This window comes from Salvia splendens, chromosome 5, assembly GCF_004379255.2.
Source record: "Salvia splendens isolate huo1 chromosome 5, SspV2, whole genome shotgun sequence".
Taxonomy (NCBI): Eukaryota; Viridiplantae; Streptophyta; class Magnoliopsida; order Lamiales; family Lamiaceae; genus Salvia; species Salvia splendens.
In genome coordinates, this window is record NC_056036.1 from 43444739 (window position 1) to 43462747 (window position 18009).

The following is an 18009-nucleotide window of genomic DNA, read 5'->3' on the forward strand; positions in this document are numbered from 1 at the left end:
CCCCAGCTATTAAATTTTAGTGCGATATGATATAAGTCTACATTCCATATATATGCTCTCACACAATAATAATTTTTTGGTTGTTAAATATTAGAGCATCCACAACGGTGGCGGAAGAGCGCGCATCCGTCCGCGTCGCTGGCACGGACGAGGGTCGCCGCCCCTGCACTCACGCCGCGCCAGCGAGCAGGACACGTGGCATTGCGCGATAAAAATATCTACAAAAATATCGATAAAAAATCGATAAAAAATCGATAAAAAAAATTTCACTTCCCAAAAAAAGTTCTACAAAAATATCTAGCACACACATTTATATGTTGTATATATGCATGTATTTTTATATGATCAGGTGTTGTAATCATGCAGCAGTATGTAAGGAAAAAAACAGTACTACAAGTTACCAAAATCTCAGAAAAGAAAAAAGAAAAAAGGAAAAAAAAGTACACTGAGGAATTCGACCACTCCTTATTAAAACTGTGATATGTTTGTACACGATGAGTCAGATATTGAGAGTGATGTATACACTGTTAAAGGAGTGCTCACAACCTTCTATTCACATCACATTTCACATAGTAGAAGTATTTATCATTCCCATCTTCTAAACAAAACAAAAGTGAAAAATAACAATATCCGTGACTCTACATATGGACTTTTCTTAATCAATTTTCACCTAATTTTCTTATGTTTTTAACGAAAAATGTGCTCATCATCTGTTAGGTTATGGCCTCTCTTGAGATTAGGCAGAAGTCATGTGTAAATACTGAAAAAAGATATAGAGCAACTCAGCAAAGCATGAATTTGATGTAGTGATGATTATGGATGCTAAGGTTTTCGGTAATCATAGGCTAGGGGTGGAAAGGTAAGGTATACCGCATCGATCATACCATACCTCATACCTTACCTCAAAATGCGGTATGCGAAAATCTCATATCTATACCTTACCGCATGTTTCGGTATACCTCACTTCGGTATACCTAATATTCGGTATGGTATATTTCTAATACTGTTACCGTATTGTTACTACGGTATACCTCATTTTTGCGGTAAATGCGATATACCGCATGTTTATGGTATAACACATTTTTATGGTATACCACATTTTTACGGTATATCAAATAAGGTACGACATACCATATACCTGTGTTCATTTCGCAAGAAACATGTTTCATACCCAAAATATTAAAATTAACAGTTCAACTATTTAAATAAAGTACAAGCCCTAAAACTCCCTCACAAACAAATCTTGGTCATAACATTCAAATTAATAAAACATCAACCATCAAATCCAAAACAGTTTCGATAATAACCAACATAGTCTTCTTTTCTTTCATCTTCCTCTCACACCCTCACAAGGAAGCTTTTAAATTATTGTTAATTTTTAAGTATTCTTTATATTAATATATTTGAAACATATAAATACATATAAGGTAATACCTTATTTTTTGATATATACCGTGTGTTCGGCATAAATTAATAACGGTATGATACCTCATTTTCGGTATATACCGAATGTGCGGTATCTCTCGGTATACCGCGGTATACGAAATTCTATACATTTACCATACCGTAGTCTATCGGTAAGGTATCATACCTTATCGCAAATTGCAGTATACCGCAAATTCGGTATTTTTTGGTATAATTTCGGTACGGTAAGTGCGGTAATGCGGTATATTTACCCAGCCCTGATTCATAGGACTGTTAGGGCTGGTGTTGAATGGAGGTTTGAAAAGTGGACACCAGAAAATGTTGGCCAATCTCAAATCTCATTTTTAATGATCGGAATTAAAGTTGATGAATTTAGAGGAATTATAGTAAAATTATAAGGATTCACTCTTTTGGTTGTACTAATAAATAGTAGCTCTCTTCAACCTGTAGAATGCGACATATATATTCTTATCAGAAATTCTTTAGTGAATTTCCTCTAGCTTGATGAAATGGTTACTTTGTTGGATTGGATTTTAGTTTATGGAAGATACAAATCGATGATTAAATACGTATATGAGGCCATGAAAGAAAAGCCTGAGATGAATCGAGTAGAGTAGGAGTTCCTTGATAGAAAGTTATTGTCGTCCTGGAACGTGACCTATCATATGACTAAATTAATTAGCCAAATCGACGAAAGAGATGTTGGCGATTCTAGAGCAAATGTACAACAAATAATTAAGCAAGCAGTTATTAACTAGTTCTTAAATTGTTTTATCATAATTGTTGGTTATTTCCCAACACCATTAATTAGAGAGAGACATTGCCCTCCCTATATAAAGGGAGTAAAGAAATGTTGGGGTTTACTTGTTTTGCAAATTGGTTTAAGGCACTGTAGCATCATCACAAACAAAAGAAGAGAGATAGAATGGAAGAACAACTCAACTCTCTAGCTGTAACTCATCTTCTCCAACACACTCTGAGGAGTCTTTGTATACATGAGAGTTCCCAATGGGTTTATGCTGTTTTTTGGAGGATTCTTCCTAGAAATTATCCACCTCCTAAGTTACTACACTCCCTCTACAACTTAATTAATTATGTTTAACCTAGCTATGCATTTGACATCGTATTATGATGTTTGGATTTGATGATAGGTGGGATGACAGGTCAAGAGGGGTGAGGAAGAACTGGTAATTAATTTGTATAAAATAATTAATCAAGGAGTGTTGATTATTGATTTTAATTTGTTGGATTAGGATATTGGTTTGGGAAGATGGTTTTTGCAATTTTGCAGCTTGTGGTGGTGAGATGAAGGAAAGTGGGCTGCAGCCTGACATCTTCTTCAAAATGTCACATGAAATCTACAATTATGGTGAAGGGTATGTTTCTGCAGCACACACACACACACATATATATATATATATATATATATACTAGCTTATAAACTAATACAGTAAATAAATAATGTTCAGTTTGATTGGGAAAGTGGCGGCTGATCACAGCCACAAGTGGATCCACAGAGAACCAAATGATCAAGAAATCAACTTCCTATCTGCATGGCACAACTCAGCTGATTCTGTGAGTAATTATTAGACATATCTTATGGTTTTTTAACATATACTACTACTACTACTACTACTTACTCCATATATTATGGTTGGAAACAAATTAACAGCATCCTAGGACTTGGGAAGCTCAGTTCCGGTCCGGTATTAAGGTACAATGAATGAATTACCTCACTCATTATTCAAAATATTAATTAGGAATCAATTAATTGTTGCAGACCATTGCTTTGATTGCTGTAAGAGAAGGTGTAATTCAATTAGGAGCTGTCCACAAGGTTCTGTTCTATATCTCTATATTTCCTTCTCTCTCTTGAATTAATCGATGAAGGGTATAATAAGTGCAGGTTGTTGAGGACTTGAGCTATGTAGTGCTGCTGAGAAAGAAGCTGATCTATATCGAAAGCATACCGGGGGTTTTGTTGCCACATCCATCGTCTTCATCATCTTCGTCACCATATGCTAGTGTGCCTCCAGAAATGTGGCACTATCAAAACAATTTGATGAATCATGTAGTACCAAATGAATATTACGATCCCCGAATAACCCCATCGATGAGCAGCCTCGAAGCCCTCCTCTCGAAGCTGCCATCCGTGGAGGCCAAGGAGGAGAATGAGGCCGGAGAGAGTAGCATGCCACCGCCCTATTACACTAATAACTAATAGCACTATTCATGTGTTTTGATGATGTTCAATTAATTCTGTGTTTGTTTCATTAATATTAGTATATTGTACTACTTGTTGCTAGGATTTTAATTGTTTACTTATTTGCTCATTCTAGGCTTCTTTATATCATCTTCTTCGGTCCAACTAGATTGATTTAATAACGGCAAAACGTCATCATTCAATCCATTGCATCTCATGTATACTCATCGATCAATTTTCACCTGCGATAGTTGTTGGCTACCTATTGGGGGCTCTCAGCAACTACAATAAGTGCATACACCTGCTGCTCATTTTTGGGGTTTCTTTTCTTTTTGGGTAAGATCTTTACTTTAAGATTCATTAAGTCATAGTAGTATGTTTCTATTACAGCAGTTGCTTCAAAATGCGTTCTTGCTTCTCTTTGTATAATTATCCCCCCCCCCCCTCCTCTCTCTCTCATAATAATCCAAGAATATGGAGAAAACCGGTCTGAAATATAAAAAATAATAACCTCCAACAACATGTAGAGGTAATAGGTCTTTAGACATTCTTGCACAAAATAAGTTTGTTTCTGCCTAGTTCATTGAAGCAATATTATTTAGCAACATATGGATCCGCTGACAACCCCCCAACAACTTGACTAATAAACAGAGCTTTTTAACTAGAGCTGAGACCTTTCTTCCATGTGGTGGCTGCATAATTCAATAAATAAAGTATATATTTAGTTACTGACAAGAAAATTTGAACAACTTCCACCCATTTTCACAGGGCTGTTGAAGTTGTATTTTAAATAGAAATAGCAAACTTTGCACTATTCTACTTGATTAAACAGATTCCACTCTCAAAGATGTACTTATACTGTAATCTTGCATCCAGCTATACCCATTACTCCTCAATTGAATATATTGATCAAACCAAAACAGTAGCTCTGTTTGCATAACTGATCAACGCCCGAGTCGAGACCGAATGTTCTGATGATCGTAGAGAGGAACACCATGATCTAGGGGCTTGATCACCATAGTTTCTCTCCTTCTATCTTGCTCTTGTACTGCTCCAAAAACTATCTCATTAGTCGTCTCAGGGCTTTGCTCGTAGTGGGTCTGAGCAGGTGGTGCGTGATACTGATGATCATGCTGTTTCTTTGTTTGCTGCTGCTGCTGCTTCTGAAGGTCACCTTCCCAGCCAGAATAGAAGGCGCGGCTTTGCCTAAGCTGCTGCATTTTCTCAGAGTCATTCATCATGAAGGCATAGGTCTTCTTAGGAGTAGGAGCTCTGGTTTCAATAAATGGAGGCTCGTCTTCATGTGGTATAACATAGCTCTCCTGCACGGGCCAAGCGTTTGAGTACTTGAGCTGCTGTTGGTACGGATGCTGCGTCTGATATAGAGGGTTCAGCTTTTTCTTCTTGAACATGGGAAACACTCCTCCCAGAATATCAGCAGCAGATTCCCCAGTTTGTGCCACAAGCCTCCCCAAAGACCCCAGAAAACTTTCTTCTTGCCTTTCTTGCTCATCTTCAGATTGAATCAGTGGTGGCCTCATCATCGATTTTAATGGCTTCTGATAATGACGTTCGGATAAACTCCCATTCATGGCTTCCCGATCCTTTAAGAGAAAATAACATCATACGGTTATCAAATATGGAACAACTGTTAACCAAGCCATAAATCAATGCAGAGAAAAGATCGACAATCACATCTTTTCTTCTTTCTACATATTGCAACAATCCTCACCACAAGAATAATAAGATAGTACTACTATTTTATCCGAGATGAAGTGAGATGCAGAAAGTGGATGACGACTCACATTTTCAGAAGATACGATCAAACCAACCCTTTGTTGAAGCAAAGCCAGCATGTAACCAAAGAAGCCAGCTGCTACAAGAACTGCAATGCCTGCAAAAAAATGGTACAAGAGTTTTATATGTGTGAACTCAACGTAACTAGATAAGCATACTATTGCAGATTTACCCAAGGGGAAGCCACTTCCATACTGATAAGCACAATCATCAAAATTGAGCTGAATCTCCCTAATTGCCTTGTTTCCACGATCTATTACAAGGAGGGAGCAGCTGCTTCCAAGATACACCACATCAAAATCATTTGAAAACTTTGCATCCTCACTTGCTCCATCCACATGTCCACCTCCACGAACCCGTTTTCCCCCTGCAATTGTTGTGACCCCTGGAAAACAAAATCAAGAAACAATCAAGAATTATGGCAGTGGATTCATTAAAACACGAAACGACTAAATAACACATCTAAATCCTTTTAGTTGAATTCACATCTATGAAACTCTCATCTCAAATCACCTGTATCACTTATCTTCCGGATCGCCATATTGTCCGTGTCAGCAATGTAAATATTTCCTTTGTCATCAACGGTAAGCCCCTTCGGATGATTCATTCTTGATTCCCTCAGTCTCCCATCCACATGTCCGTAGTAGCTATCTCCCGACCCTGAAACCAGCCTCGGCCTGCTATCTGGAATTTTCAAAGCAGGGAAAACCAGATCCATAAAATCGAAAATGCTAACAAGAGTATGGAAATCAAGGGCATATAGTTGTGGTTATGCAATTCAACAGTCACAGCCCAATAACACTCTTTAGCTTGTTCTTTTTCCAAATCACAAAAATCAAAGCTGATTTTTTGAAAAAAAAATGAATACGCGCAAATAACAAAAAAAAAACACAAAATCAGAATCACAGTTGTCAAACATTACTAAAACAAGGAAAACAATCAAAACTGCTAACAAGAGTAGCTCCCATGGAAAGCAAAGCAAGGGCATATAGTTATGCTTATGCAATTCAACAATCACAACTCAACAACAAAAACTCGAAATTAGAATAACAAGCATTGATCGCTCAAAAAGTAGGAAAAATAAACGGAACTTACACAATGACAAGGATGAAGCGATCTTGTAGAGATTACTATTGGCTGAATCCAAAATAAGAAGGTCGCCATCTGGCAAGACTTGAACCGTGTAGGGCTCAACTCCAAGCTTGCTGCCGTCAAAAACCGTCTCCACATTGTAGCCGCCCTCGAATTTCATCATCGGACGTCCCGAAACAGCTGCAGCATAAACAGTTAAACAGTGTTGAGGGGAAGGAAAAGGAATCCAATCCTTACCAGTTTTAGTTGTGGGCTTGAGCGATAGAATCCACTTCATCAGCATCGAAAATGTGTTGGACAAAACTCCATTAAGAATTTCTGTATAATGAATAAAAATAAATACTTAGTAGTTAAAGGAAACAAATTGAGAGAAAACTCATACTCCAGTACACACTTACTGGCAGGCGAAGAAGCAGCAGAAACGCCGGCGAAGAGGAGAACAAGAGTGAAAAGCAGGACACCAACATTTTTCCCCATTTTCAAAGTTGATTTTTCGCATTCAGCATTGCCTGAAAGAAAAAACAAAGTTTTTGTTGAGGGATTCTTCAAGGAAAAAGGAGGAACGGAAAAGGGAAGGCTGATGGGATTTTTGGGGGGGTGAGTGAGTGAGTGAGAGACGAAATGAAAGAGAGAAAAGAGAGAGAAAGAAGGGAGACGGTTGTTAGGGCCCACTGCTCTGCTGTTGATGCTTCTCAAATTAAAATTAAACTCTCCTTAAATAAAATCTGTATTAATTAATTTTCAAAAAATAAACAGATTGAGATTCTTATTGTTTTTTATGTAAATCTTTATTCTATGGTTGATGAATTTAAATAAAATGTTATACTTGAATAATGCCCTGTCCTTTCACACATTGCTGGATTTTTTTACTTACATTTTTTGTTAGTGTTTTGTTAACGATGGTATAGTCGAATAGATTCTCTATTCAATAGAGTAAGTACATACATACATCGTATTTTAGCCTAGCCCATTTTAACATACTGTACATTCTTTTTTTCCAATTATAGATATGAAACTGTCAAAACATGGCATCCAAGCAATTTAGGTTTGGGAAATGTATTGAGAATTTAAACACGAATGAGGCATTCATGCATGTAATAGATTGTCAAAATTAATGAATGATGACTTTCTGTGTGGGAGACTAAATCAGATGGCCTATAATGAGGTTTCGGATTTGTTATATGAGAATGATGTATAATTAATGTGTCTTTTTCTAGTATATTGTAATTGAACAAGTATATTGTAATGATTAAATCTCCAAAGAGATGTTTGAAAAGGAATTTATTATTCAGAAATTTGCGCACTTGGAATTTATTCCACAAATAATAAATAAAGTTTCAAACTAGAAAACTCTTTGGAGAATTAATTTAATTCAAGTCATATAGCATACGAAAGAATTAAATTGATGGATTAAGATAATCTTAAACGCGAAAAATATTATAAAATAAAATGGACCCAAGTTATTTGTAATTTGGTGATTTAGATGGGAGTGCAATATTATTCTTTAGTGGAACAAAATAATATTCCATTGATAATATATTAAATCATGGGTCATTTGATTTAATTAGATATTTATCTAATGGGGGAGCCCAACATCATTCTAGCCCAATAAGTCTTTTATAAATAGTGGTGAGATGTGGAAACCCTGTCACACAATTGACACAATTCACAACTCAAACCCTAACCCTAGCCGCCGATCACTCGGCCTCTCTCTCTCATTCTGCCTCGATTTTCGAGCCATAGAATAAGGGGATCTAGGGTTTTGGTTCAGCCTTGTCTTGTTCATTCTAATCCATAGAATTGAATCGAGATAGATTGTTTTGTGTGGTGTTCTTCCTAGATCTCACCAAGCTATTTTTGATTATTCAAATCCGCCCACACGAATAAATTATCAAGGACAAGGGAATAGATTGGAAGATTCGTGGTCGATAAATCAAGGATCTCCAGGTGGTGCAGCTAGCAACGTCAATCCTATGGTGGATCAAGAGGTAACGATCGAATCTACATCAAATATGCATGATTATGTGTTTTTGATGTGTAATATCTATAGATCTATGTTATTTGCATGAAATTGGAATCGAATGAATAATCACCTAAATAGATCCGTTAAGGACCTGTTTGTTTTCCGTGTCTTCCGCTGCGGTAGTTCCAACAATTGGTATCAGAGCCAATTTTTAGGCTATGATTATGTATTTGATTAATTGAATTTTTTTGAAAAATTAGTGTGGAAACTTGGGTTTTTCGAAATTCATGCAATTACATGTTATATGTTTATAATATGTGTTGGATCTATGTTTTTCTTGATTTTATTTTTGGATCTATGATATGATGTTCTAGATCGATGATTAAGTATATAGATTATTGGATTTAAATCCTAAGATCTACAAAATATTCTAGATCTATGATGAACAACATTAGATCCATATATTCTAAGTAATATGTACTAGATTATATGTTTGTTGATTACATATATGTATGTTTTTAAGTGATTATATGTGTTTGACTCAAGAAATAAAGTGATCCATGATTGAATACTTGGATTGATGAAAGAATATTATGAATCTTGAATCTAATTCAAGTTTTTCACAAGAATATTCTAGATCTAAGCAAATATTCATAGATCTATAGTTTTATGTTCTTAATATGCTAGAACAATTTAAATTGCTAAAAGCTTGGAAATTTAAATGTGCATATTGGTGTGAATATAAAAGATTGTTACAATTGAGAAAACTATTAATTAAGATTTAAGATCGCGGTCAAGCGAAGCGACCGCGATGAATCAAGTTAATTAAATTGAAAACGAATGTATGAACGCAAGGGTTTAAACCCTAGATGTGTTCAAGTACCGGGCTGCCTTCATCGGGGATCCGAGATCCAGATCCGGCGAGAAAAGGCAGCGGCGGCCTTGGTTGATCGGAAAAGCAGATAGCAGCGGCGCCGACGAAGGCGGCAGCCATGGATCCTTGTTGATCCAGCCATGGCAGCGACGTCTTCAGAAAATCAGCAACGCGAGCAGTAGGCAACGGGCAGCAGCTCCGGCAGCAACTGCTTCGTCTTCGGACAGCAGCGCCGGACAGCCGCTGTGTTGTCGACGAGCGGCGGCTGCACAGCCGCGTGACAGCAGCAGCGATCAGCTCCAGAGGTTGGCGGCTGCGACGTCGGACACCAGCAGTGGCAGCGACAGCAGCTCCGTTGGACAGTGGCAGCCCTAACTTCGGTTGGGGCAGCAGCCGCGATGTTCCAGGCGACGGAGGGCAGGCGGCTACTGCAGTGGGAGCCGCAGAGGCGGCGGCGATCATCAGACGGCGGTGCTGCAGTGGGAGCAGCGCCGGGAGTCGCGGGAGGCGGCGGAGGCTAGACGCGGCAGCAGCGGCTCCTGCGAGCCCGTGGATGCCCAAACCCTAATTAGGGTTTTGGGTTGCATCGTCTCGTCGTCTCGTTCTTCGTTTTCAACTCGTTTCTTGATGCACAAGTTTATAATTTAGGTTTAAAATCCTAAACCTTGAAGAATTGTTTAACTTGTGGTAAATTGGAATGAATTATTTGATTAATCGAGATTCCAATTTATAAAGAATTTGTTGCCTTCTTTAAAATTGTCAATTGGAATAATTAGCTCAAATTGATTTAATTTGTTAATTAGTTGATTTTGATGGATTCTTTCCATCTAGATAATATCATGATAATTAACATAAGGAAATTCAATATTTGATTGATCTAATTTTTGGCTTTTCCATAATAGGATGGAATTTTAAAGAATATTCTCTCAATGTGCTTTCATGTTTTATTTTAAGGTTTAATTGAAATAGTCTTTATTTTAATTGGTGTATTATGGAATTATTTCCTAGAAATATACCTTGGTAAGAGACATGAGTTTTTCAATTATTTAACCTTAAAATTTCGAAAATTACATAATTAATAATTGGATGGATTTTAATTCCTAGTTTGAATTTTATCTTTAATTTGATGTATGGTGAATTTTTTTCATCTAGATAACGTCAATGTAATTAAAGAAGTAAGAAATTCATTTAGCATTATCATGTTGCTAAAATCCTATATTATTAATGTGTGAAATGATTAATTGGATTTTAATTGGAATCCAATTCCTAGTTTAAAGTTTGAATTTTATCTTTAATTTTGATGAAGGTGAATTTTGTTTCATCTAGAAAACATCGAATTGTTTTAAAGATATGATGAATTCATAGAGCATTAATTTTGCTATTAAAATCCCTAGTAATCTATTAAGTTGAAATTTTCTTTAATCTTAGATGAAGGTGAAATTAGTTTCATCTAGAAAACATCGTTGTAAGTTAAAGATGTAATAAATTTCTTCTAATCATGAAAGCTAAGAGAACTTTAATTCTCGATTTTAATTGGTGTGTTTTAAATGGATTTAGTCTTAATTGGATAAGTGCGGATTTATGTATCCAAGTGGACATTTTAAATTAAGATTTAGCTAATCTTTTATGATATACACCTAGATATTAATTTTAGGATAATGATGGATTAATTCTATCTAGGTAAATCCTAATAGTATTAAAAGGTAATTCAAATAATCAAGATACGTTATTTTAACTAATAATGTATGATTGTTTAAGATTGGACTTAAAGTCTAGATAATCTTGTTTATGTGAAGGTAGAATTTTGTTTCTATCTATATTTATTTAAGATGCTTAATTAAATGATCAAGTTTCGTCATTATGGTTATGTGAACCTTTTATAAGTGTGTTTACATGTTTTAATGATGATTGATAGAATTTTAATTGGAATTATGATTTTATTTGTTAAAATCTAGCTTAACTCATGCATCGCCTATGTACTTATTGCTTTACATGCATAGCTAGTACATGTTTGATTATACTTTGAATGTGGATGTTCTGCCTAATCTGCTTAAGTGATAATTAAACCATTAAAACCACCAACAAGAAAATATGAAGCGATAATTACAACACGTTTGTATATGGCCTCCATAAAATTGATCTAAGTATGAAGTAGTGACCGGCCTGTCTTTACGGGAGGAACATTACCAGTTTGTTTGTTTAGATTTCTCTAGATAAAGGTTATTAAAATCGTAAAATTAGTTTTTCAGTAATATCGCGAATGGTCTTTACCGGAGCAATATTGCTGTGAAATTATAAGGATTGTATTTTAATAATGCTTAGAGGGAGCTATATGAAGAAGTGCTTGTCCGGTCCGACCTTTCTTTAGAGGAGTTCTCGCACAAGTAAAGAATCTTTAGTGCTTAATTTTATGGTTATACGCTTTAGCAGTGTTAGTCAGTCATGCCATTCTTATGGTCTCTGGACTATCTGTCGACATTGTGGCCAGTAAAAATAATGGATTTCTTGCATGAATATGACACTGCTTTCTCGTTGAAGAACGTTTGTGCTTGATTTTTGTTGATGTAAAATGGATGAATTGTTTTGTGGTTATTTGCAATTCTTTGAGATTTTACATGTTTATATTATTGGTTTTTATTCTCAGCTTGAACGAAAGATGATTGATGCTTGGGATATTTATTATGCTATACTTAGTTCAAGGAAGCATGACTCTGAATTGTTTAAGGGATGGAAAAGTAAGCTTGATGTTGATCTATTGATCAAAGACTTGAAGTTGGTTCTAATTAAGGATCGTCCTTCCACATTCCATCTACAAGGCGATGACAAGGATTCACATGCTCGATGGCATACAGCGGATTGTCATCTCAAGGGGTTTCTGTTGGCCGCTATTGGCAATGCCCTTGAGAGGTTTGACGAACCCAATAGGCCATTGATCAACAAGCCCAAGTGGTTTGAAGAAGTGTCCTCCAAGGCTAGAGTTGGTCTCGCTGTGAAGCATTTAAGGAGTGATGTATTGGAAGAGGGCCAAAACGTGGGCAAATATGCCCTAGTCATGCTTGGCTACTTCGATGAACTTCACTTGTTGGGGGGAAAAGTTGACCCAGAAACCCGGTAGATAATGATCCTTGATGGGCTTCCAGATAGCTTTAATGAAGTCAGAGATGAAATTTTGTTTAGCGACAAAAGGTTTTCGTTTTTGGAGCTTTATAACAAGCTTGTGACTACTCAAACAAAGATGAGAAGAAGGGGTGGACTTTTGAGATGACCGTGTTCAAGTCAGAGGAGTTTATTTTTGCTTTATTTACAATTGTTGAATTTGGATTTTTGATATTTGGATATTGTTTTTTATGTCATGTTAGATTATTGATGTGGAATTATATTCCTAGATTATCAATTGTCGTTTTGGATTATCAATATCGTTTTATAATGCTTGCATTATTAGAAAAATGAATTTTTATGATCCTATTATTTATGACATCGAATGAAACTAAGTTTAATATCAAAATGTTTACTTGTGGTTAAATTTGTTGATTCAATTATTAAGAAGTTTACTTCTAGTCAATGAATCAATAGAACATTTATGTTCGACATGGATTCAATACAAAATAAAATGATCTTATGATCGTGTTTGTTCAAATAAAGGTGTAAGAAAGATAATCACAATAATTGATTACAAAACAAGTAAATTAATTCAACTAGTGACAAGATAAGTATTTATTATAAATACTAGAAATTCTTGTATAGTAAATATAGTGTGCACATTAAATTTATTTTAATGTTCCGAGCCAAGAGTTAACTATTTGAATAGTTGTTGTTTTATTTATTTTGTTGTGAAAGTGATAATTAAAATAGTGGGAGCTTTTCTTAAGGAATGTATAAATTCTAAGTGTTTAATAAGAGCTTCATGGCTCGTTTTATTAAACTAGGATGAATTTAACTCCAGACGCTGTTTAAATTGTTTTAATAGCTTTAAAGAATATTGAGACTTCTATTTTTTTTTCTTTCTACTTTTAAAAGTGGGAGCTAAATTTTGTATCATAGAATATTCCTAATTGGAATTAAGGTAATGTTCGATAGAGTTAAAGGGGCTCACACCCTTCATTGAAAGAAGTGATGTATTACACAACTTTCATAACTCTAATAACATTAAATGGTAATTCCAAGTTAACTATTAAAATAAGAAACACTTTTGGATTTCCAAAGAAAGTATTTCTAGAGATCACAACAATGGTTAAATAATGAACTCTTGGAATTTATGACTATAAAACAAAGAATGCAATCATTCGGTTTTATTTTGTCATATGGACTAATCTCCAATTAGTCATTGTGATGAGGTAATTATGTTCATACATACATTTACATCACAAATTATATAGCAAGGATAATACCAAGTTAAATTGGGATTATACAATTAAAGTTTTGGGAATCATATTCGACATGATTAAAACTTTATATATTGCTATAAGTATTCTACTTTAATTAGTAGAAATTCAGAAGGATCAAGAATATTGGATTTTGATAGAGGAATATGTATAAGTGCACTTGAGAAAGGCACATAAAATTATTCCGCTGGATCAAATGGCCTAGAAATATTTTGATCAAATAATCGTGCTCCTAAGCAAGAATTAAGGTTATAAATTACAAGTATATTTTCGTTTTATGTACTCTAGCAGACTATGTTGGTAGATTCTTTTATAAGAATTATAGTTTTGAGTACATAGTGGCCAAAGCTTGCTTTGAGTATAAGTGGGAGAAAATGTGTGTGAATGTGTAGCACAAGGCCAATAAAGCTGTAGGTATATTCGAAAGCATTCTTTAAGTATAAGTGGGAGATTGTTGGGATTTGTATACTAAAAGATGCTTCGAGCGTACATGCCTTTGTACAATCAGCTTGTGCATGTATACGAGAAACGCCACGTCCACTTGTTTACCTAATTATGAGAATAAATAATATAATATAATGGTTTATTATTGAAATATGATAAATAAGTCTAAGGATTTTTACTAAGAAGGTCAAGTAGGGAAATTCGATGAATCTTCTCATAAGATTTCCAGTAGGGGACTTGGCCAGATCTAGTAAGAAGAAAAACGTATTCACAACCTAGATAGGCTTTGGCTACCTATTGGTATGGTTGCGGTGTTTGTGATAATTCTCTCTTACCTAAGACGAGATTAGTAACACCGGTGTGGTAAAGTACTGAAAGGATCCAATACGAAATGTATTCTTTATTGCTATCTACTGTAAGAATATATTTCAGAAAGTTTATTATTTTCTAGTCTATGAAATTAATATCAATATTGTTTATTTAATCAAACGCCACTTTGACTTATCAATATGTGAGAGTTTGTATGTAATTCAAGTTCATGATATCTTGGGTGGTAGTAATTGAATAACATGAAGGTATTGGAATATTATTTCATAGAATTCGCGTGCCCAGTGTGGTATGATTAAATCCCCAAAGAGGTGTTTGAAAAAGGAATTTATTATTCAGAAATCTGCGCAGTTGGAATTTATTCCACGAATAATAAATAAAGTTTCAAACTAGAAAACTCATTGGTGAATTAATTTAATTCAAGTCATATAGCAGACGAAAGAATTAAATTGATGGATTAAGATAATCTTAAACGCGGGAAATATTTTAAAATAAAATGGACCCAAGTTATTTGTAATTTGGTGATTTAGATGGGAGTGCAATATTATTCTTTAGTAGAACAAAATAATATTCCATTGATAATATATTAAATCATGGGTCATTTGATTTAATTAGATATTTATCTAATGGGGGAGCCCAACATCATTCTAGCCCAATAAATCTTTTATAAATAGCGGTGAGATGTGGAAACCCTAGCACACAATTGACACAATTCACAACTCAAACCCTGACCCTAGCCGCCGACCACTCGGCCCTTCTCTCTCCTTCTGCTTCGATTTTCGAGCCATAGAATAAGGGGATCTTGGGTTTTGGTTCAGCCTTGTCTTGTTCATTCTAATTTGTTCATTCTAATCCATAGAATTGAATCGAGATAGATTGTTTTGTGTGGTGTTCTTCCTAGATCTCACCAAGCTATTTTTGATTATTCAAGATTCGCCCACACGGATGAATTATCAAGGATAAGGGAATAGATTGGAAGATTCGTGATCGATAAATCAAGGATCTCTGAGTGGTGCAGCTAGCAACGTCAATCCTATGGTGGATCAAGAGGTAACGATCGAATCTACATCAAATATGCATGATTATGTGTTTTTGACGTGTAATATCCATAGATCTATGTTATTTGCATGAAATTGGAATCGAATGCATAATCACCTAAATAGATCCGTTAAGGACCTGTTTGTTTTCCGTGTCTTCCGTTGCGGTAGTTCCAACAACATCAACCATTTCGGCGAAGGAAGATGGAAGCTGATAAAAGGCTCCCTCATTGCAGCAAAAGGTAGAAAGCAAAATTCGCTCTACTTGATGCATGCAACGTTGTCCAATGGAGAGGTAAACGCAGTCGTCAAAAATTCTTCCATTGAGATATGGCATAAGAGGCTTGGTCATCTGAGCCAGAAAGGTCTGGAGATCTTGGCTAGAAGAAGCCTCATCCCTGAGGTATAAGGAATGCATTTGGAAACCTGTGTTGATTGTTTGGCCGGAAAACAACACAGAGTTACATTCAAGAGCTTCTCTCCCTCTAGAAGAGCCCAGCCTATTGATTTGGTGCACACAGATTTGTGCTACATGAAGGACAGAACTCTTGGTGCCGCGTTATATTTCGTCACTTTCATTGACAATTTTTTGAGAAAAGTCTAGTGTTTTGCTTTGAAAACCAAAGACCAAACCATGGAGGTCTTTAAGCATTTTCAAGCAAAAGTCGAGCGACATACGGGAAGGAAACTGAAGTGTGTTCGTGCAGACAACGGCGGTGAGTACTAAGGGCCATTTGAGTTGCACTGCAAGAACCATGGTATCAAGCTTGAGAAAAGTGTCCCAAAGACTCCTCAACACAACGGAGTGGCAGAGAGGATGTACAGAACGATTTGTGAAAGAATCAAATGCATGTTGTCGCATTCCAAACTGCCAAAATCCTGTTGGGGTGAAGCTATGAGAACTGCAGTTGACTTGATCAACCTTTCTCCATCAACTCCTATGGGCGGTGACGTTCCAGACAGAGTTTGGTCCAGAAAAGACGTGTCTTATAAACACTTGAGAGTGTTTGGCCGCAGGGCGTTCGTGCACATTCCAAAAGATGAGAGATCCAAGCTTGATGACAAAACCAAACCATGTATCTTCTTGGGATACGCCCATGAAGAATTTGGTTACGGGACCCGGTTGACATGAAGGTCATCACAAGCAGGGATGTCGTATTCCTTGAAGATCAAGTTCCTGATGATGCGAAAGAAAAGCCTGAATCTAATTCAGAAGTTCCTGTCAACTTAGATCCAGTTCATTCACCGACGGCTCAAGATTACGGGGGAGATATCCAATCGGAGCACAGCGATCCGGTTGATGATGAAGCAGGTGACGAGGAGATTCAACCTGCACAAGATGAAGTCCCTCCAGTCAGAAGGTCAATTAGAGAAAGACAACCTTCTACCAAATATAGCCCACATGAGTATGTAATGCTCACTGATGGAGGAGAGCCATAGAGTTTTGCTGAAGCCATGGCGCATGACCAAAAAGAGAAGTGGTTAGAGGCCATGAAGGAGGAGATGAACTTCTTACTCCAAAATCACATCTATGACTTGGTGAAGTTGCCAGCCGGCAAGAGGCCACTGAAAAATAAGTGGGTCTACAGATTGAAGGCTAAGGAGCACAGCTCACAACCAAGGTACAAGACCAGACTGGTTGTGAAAGGTTTCAGCCAACGAAAGGGTGTTGATTTTGATGATATTTTCTTACCAGTGGTGAAGATGTCTTCAATCAGAGTCGTGTTCGCAATTGCTGCCAGCCCAGACCTGGAGATCGAGCAACTTGATGTGAAGACGGCGTTTCTGCATGGAGATTTAGATAAAGAAATCTACATGGACCAACCTGAAAGGGTTTCAAAGTCAAAGGGAAAGAGAACCTTGTGTGCAGGTTGAGGAAGAGCTTGTACGGCCTAAAACAAGCTCCTAGAATGTGGTACATGAAGTTTAAGTCCTTCATGTCGACCCATGGCTACAACAGGACCACCTCAAATCACTGTGTTTTCTTCAACAAGTTCACAGGGGGTGAGTTTATCATACTGTTAGTCTACGTTGACGACATGTTGATTGTAGGCCATGATGCCAGCAAAATTGATGAGCTGAAGAAAGAACTAAGCGAGTCTTTTGCGATGAAAGACTTGGGCGCAGCTAAGCAGATCCTTGGAATGAAGATCTCCAGGGATAGGAAGAGCAAGAAGCTCTGGCTATCTCAAGAACAATACATTAAGAAAGTTCTTAAAAGATTCAGTATGAGCAAGTCGAAGCCAGTCACCACTCCACTTGTGGGTCATATGAAGCTCAGCTCTGCTCAATGCCCGACAAGTGAGACAGAAAAGGAAGAGCTGCGAAAGGTGACATATGCTTCTGCGGTGGGCAGTCTAATGTATGCTATGATATGCACTAGACCAGACATAGCTTACGCAGTTGATGTGGTTAGTAGATTTCTCTCTAACCCGGGAAAGGAGCATTGGATCCCAGTGAAATGG

The 18009-nt window shown here is 36.5% G+C and overlaps 3 protein-coding genes across 5 annotated transcripts; 2 read left to right on the plus strand and 1 right to left on the minus strand.

Moving 5' to 3' along the window:
* Positions 1-2303: 2303 nt before the first annotated feature.
* On the plus strand, positions 2304-3733 carry LOC121802923 (protein RICE SALT SENSITIVE 3-like). Of its 3 annotated transcripts, none has more exons than XM_042202615.1 (7): positions 2304-2487; positions 2577-2612; positions 2679-2801; positions 2895-3000; positions 3098-3139; positions 3206-3262; positions 3332-3733. In XM_042202615.1, exons 1-7 carry the CDS (start codon positions 2351-2353, stop codon positions 3644-3646), a joined length of 816 nt encoding a protein of 271 aa, XP_042058549.1. In that variant the 5' UTR covers positions 2304-2350; the 3' UTR covers positions 3647-3733. The 3 variants fall into 3 exon arrangements, with proteins under 3 accessions (XP_042058549.1, XP_042058551.1, XP_042058550.1); XM_042202617.1 differs by having other exon boundaries at positions 3206-3233; positions 3332-3450; XM_042202616.1 differs by having other exon boundaries at positions 2307-2487; positions 2577-2598.
* A 574-nt stretch (positions 3734-4307) lies between these two features.
* Positions 4308-7178, minus strand: LOC121802422. Its single transcript, XM_042202095.1, has 7 exons — positions 6916-7178; positions 6755-6835; positions 6521-6697; positions 5939-6109; positions 5598-5810; positions 5434-5522; positions 4308-5232 (listed from the first exon to the last, which is right to left on the minus strand). Exons 1-7 carry the CDS (start codon positions 6992-6994, stop codon positions 4573-4575), a joined length of 1470 nt encoding a protein of 489 aa, XP_042058029.1. The 5' UTR covers positions 6995-7178; the 3' UTR covers positions 4308-4572.
* Positions 7179-8194: 1016 nt separating this feature from the next.
* Positions 8195-12682, plus strand: LOC121803488. The gene is made up of 2 exons (XM_042203147.1): positions 8195-8505; positions 11999-12682. The coding sequence occupies exons 1-2, from the start codon at positions 8491-8493 to the stop codon at positions 12467-12469; spliced, it is 486 nt and encodes a 161-aa protein (XP_042059081.1). The 5' UTR covers positions 8195-8490; the 3' UTR covers positions 12470-12682.
* Positions 12683-18009: the final 5327 nt, after the last annotated feature.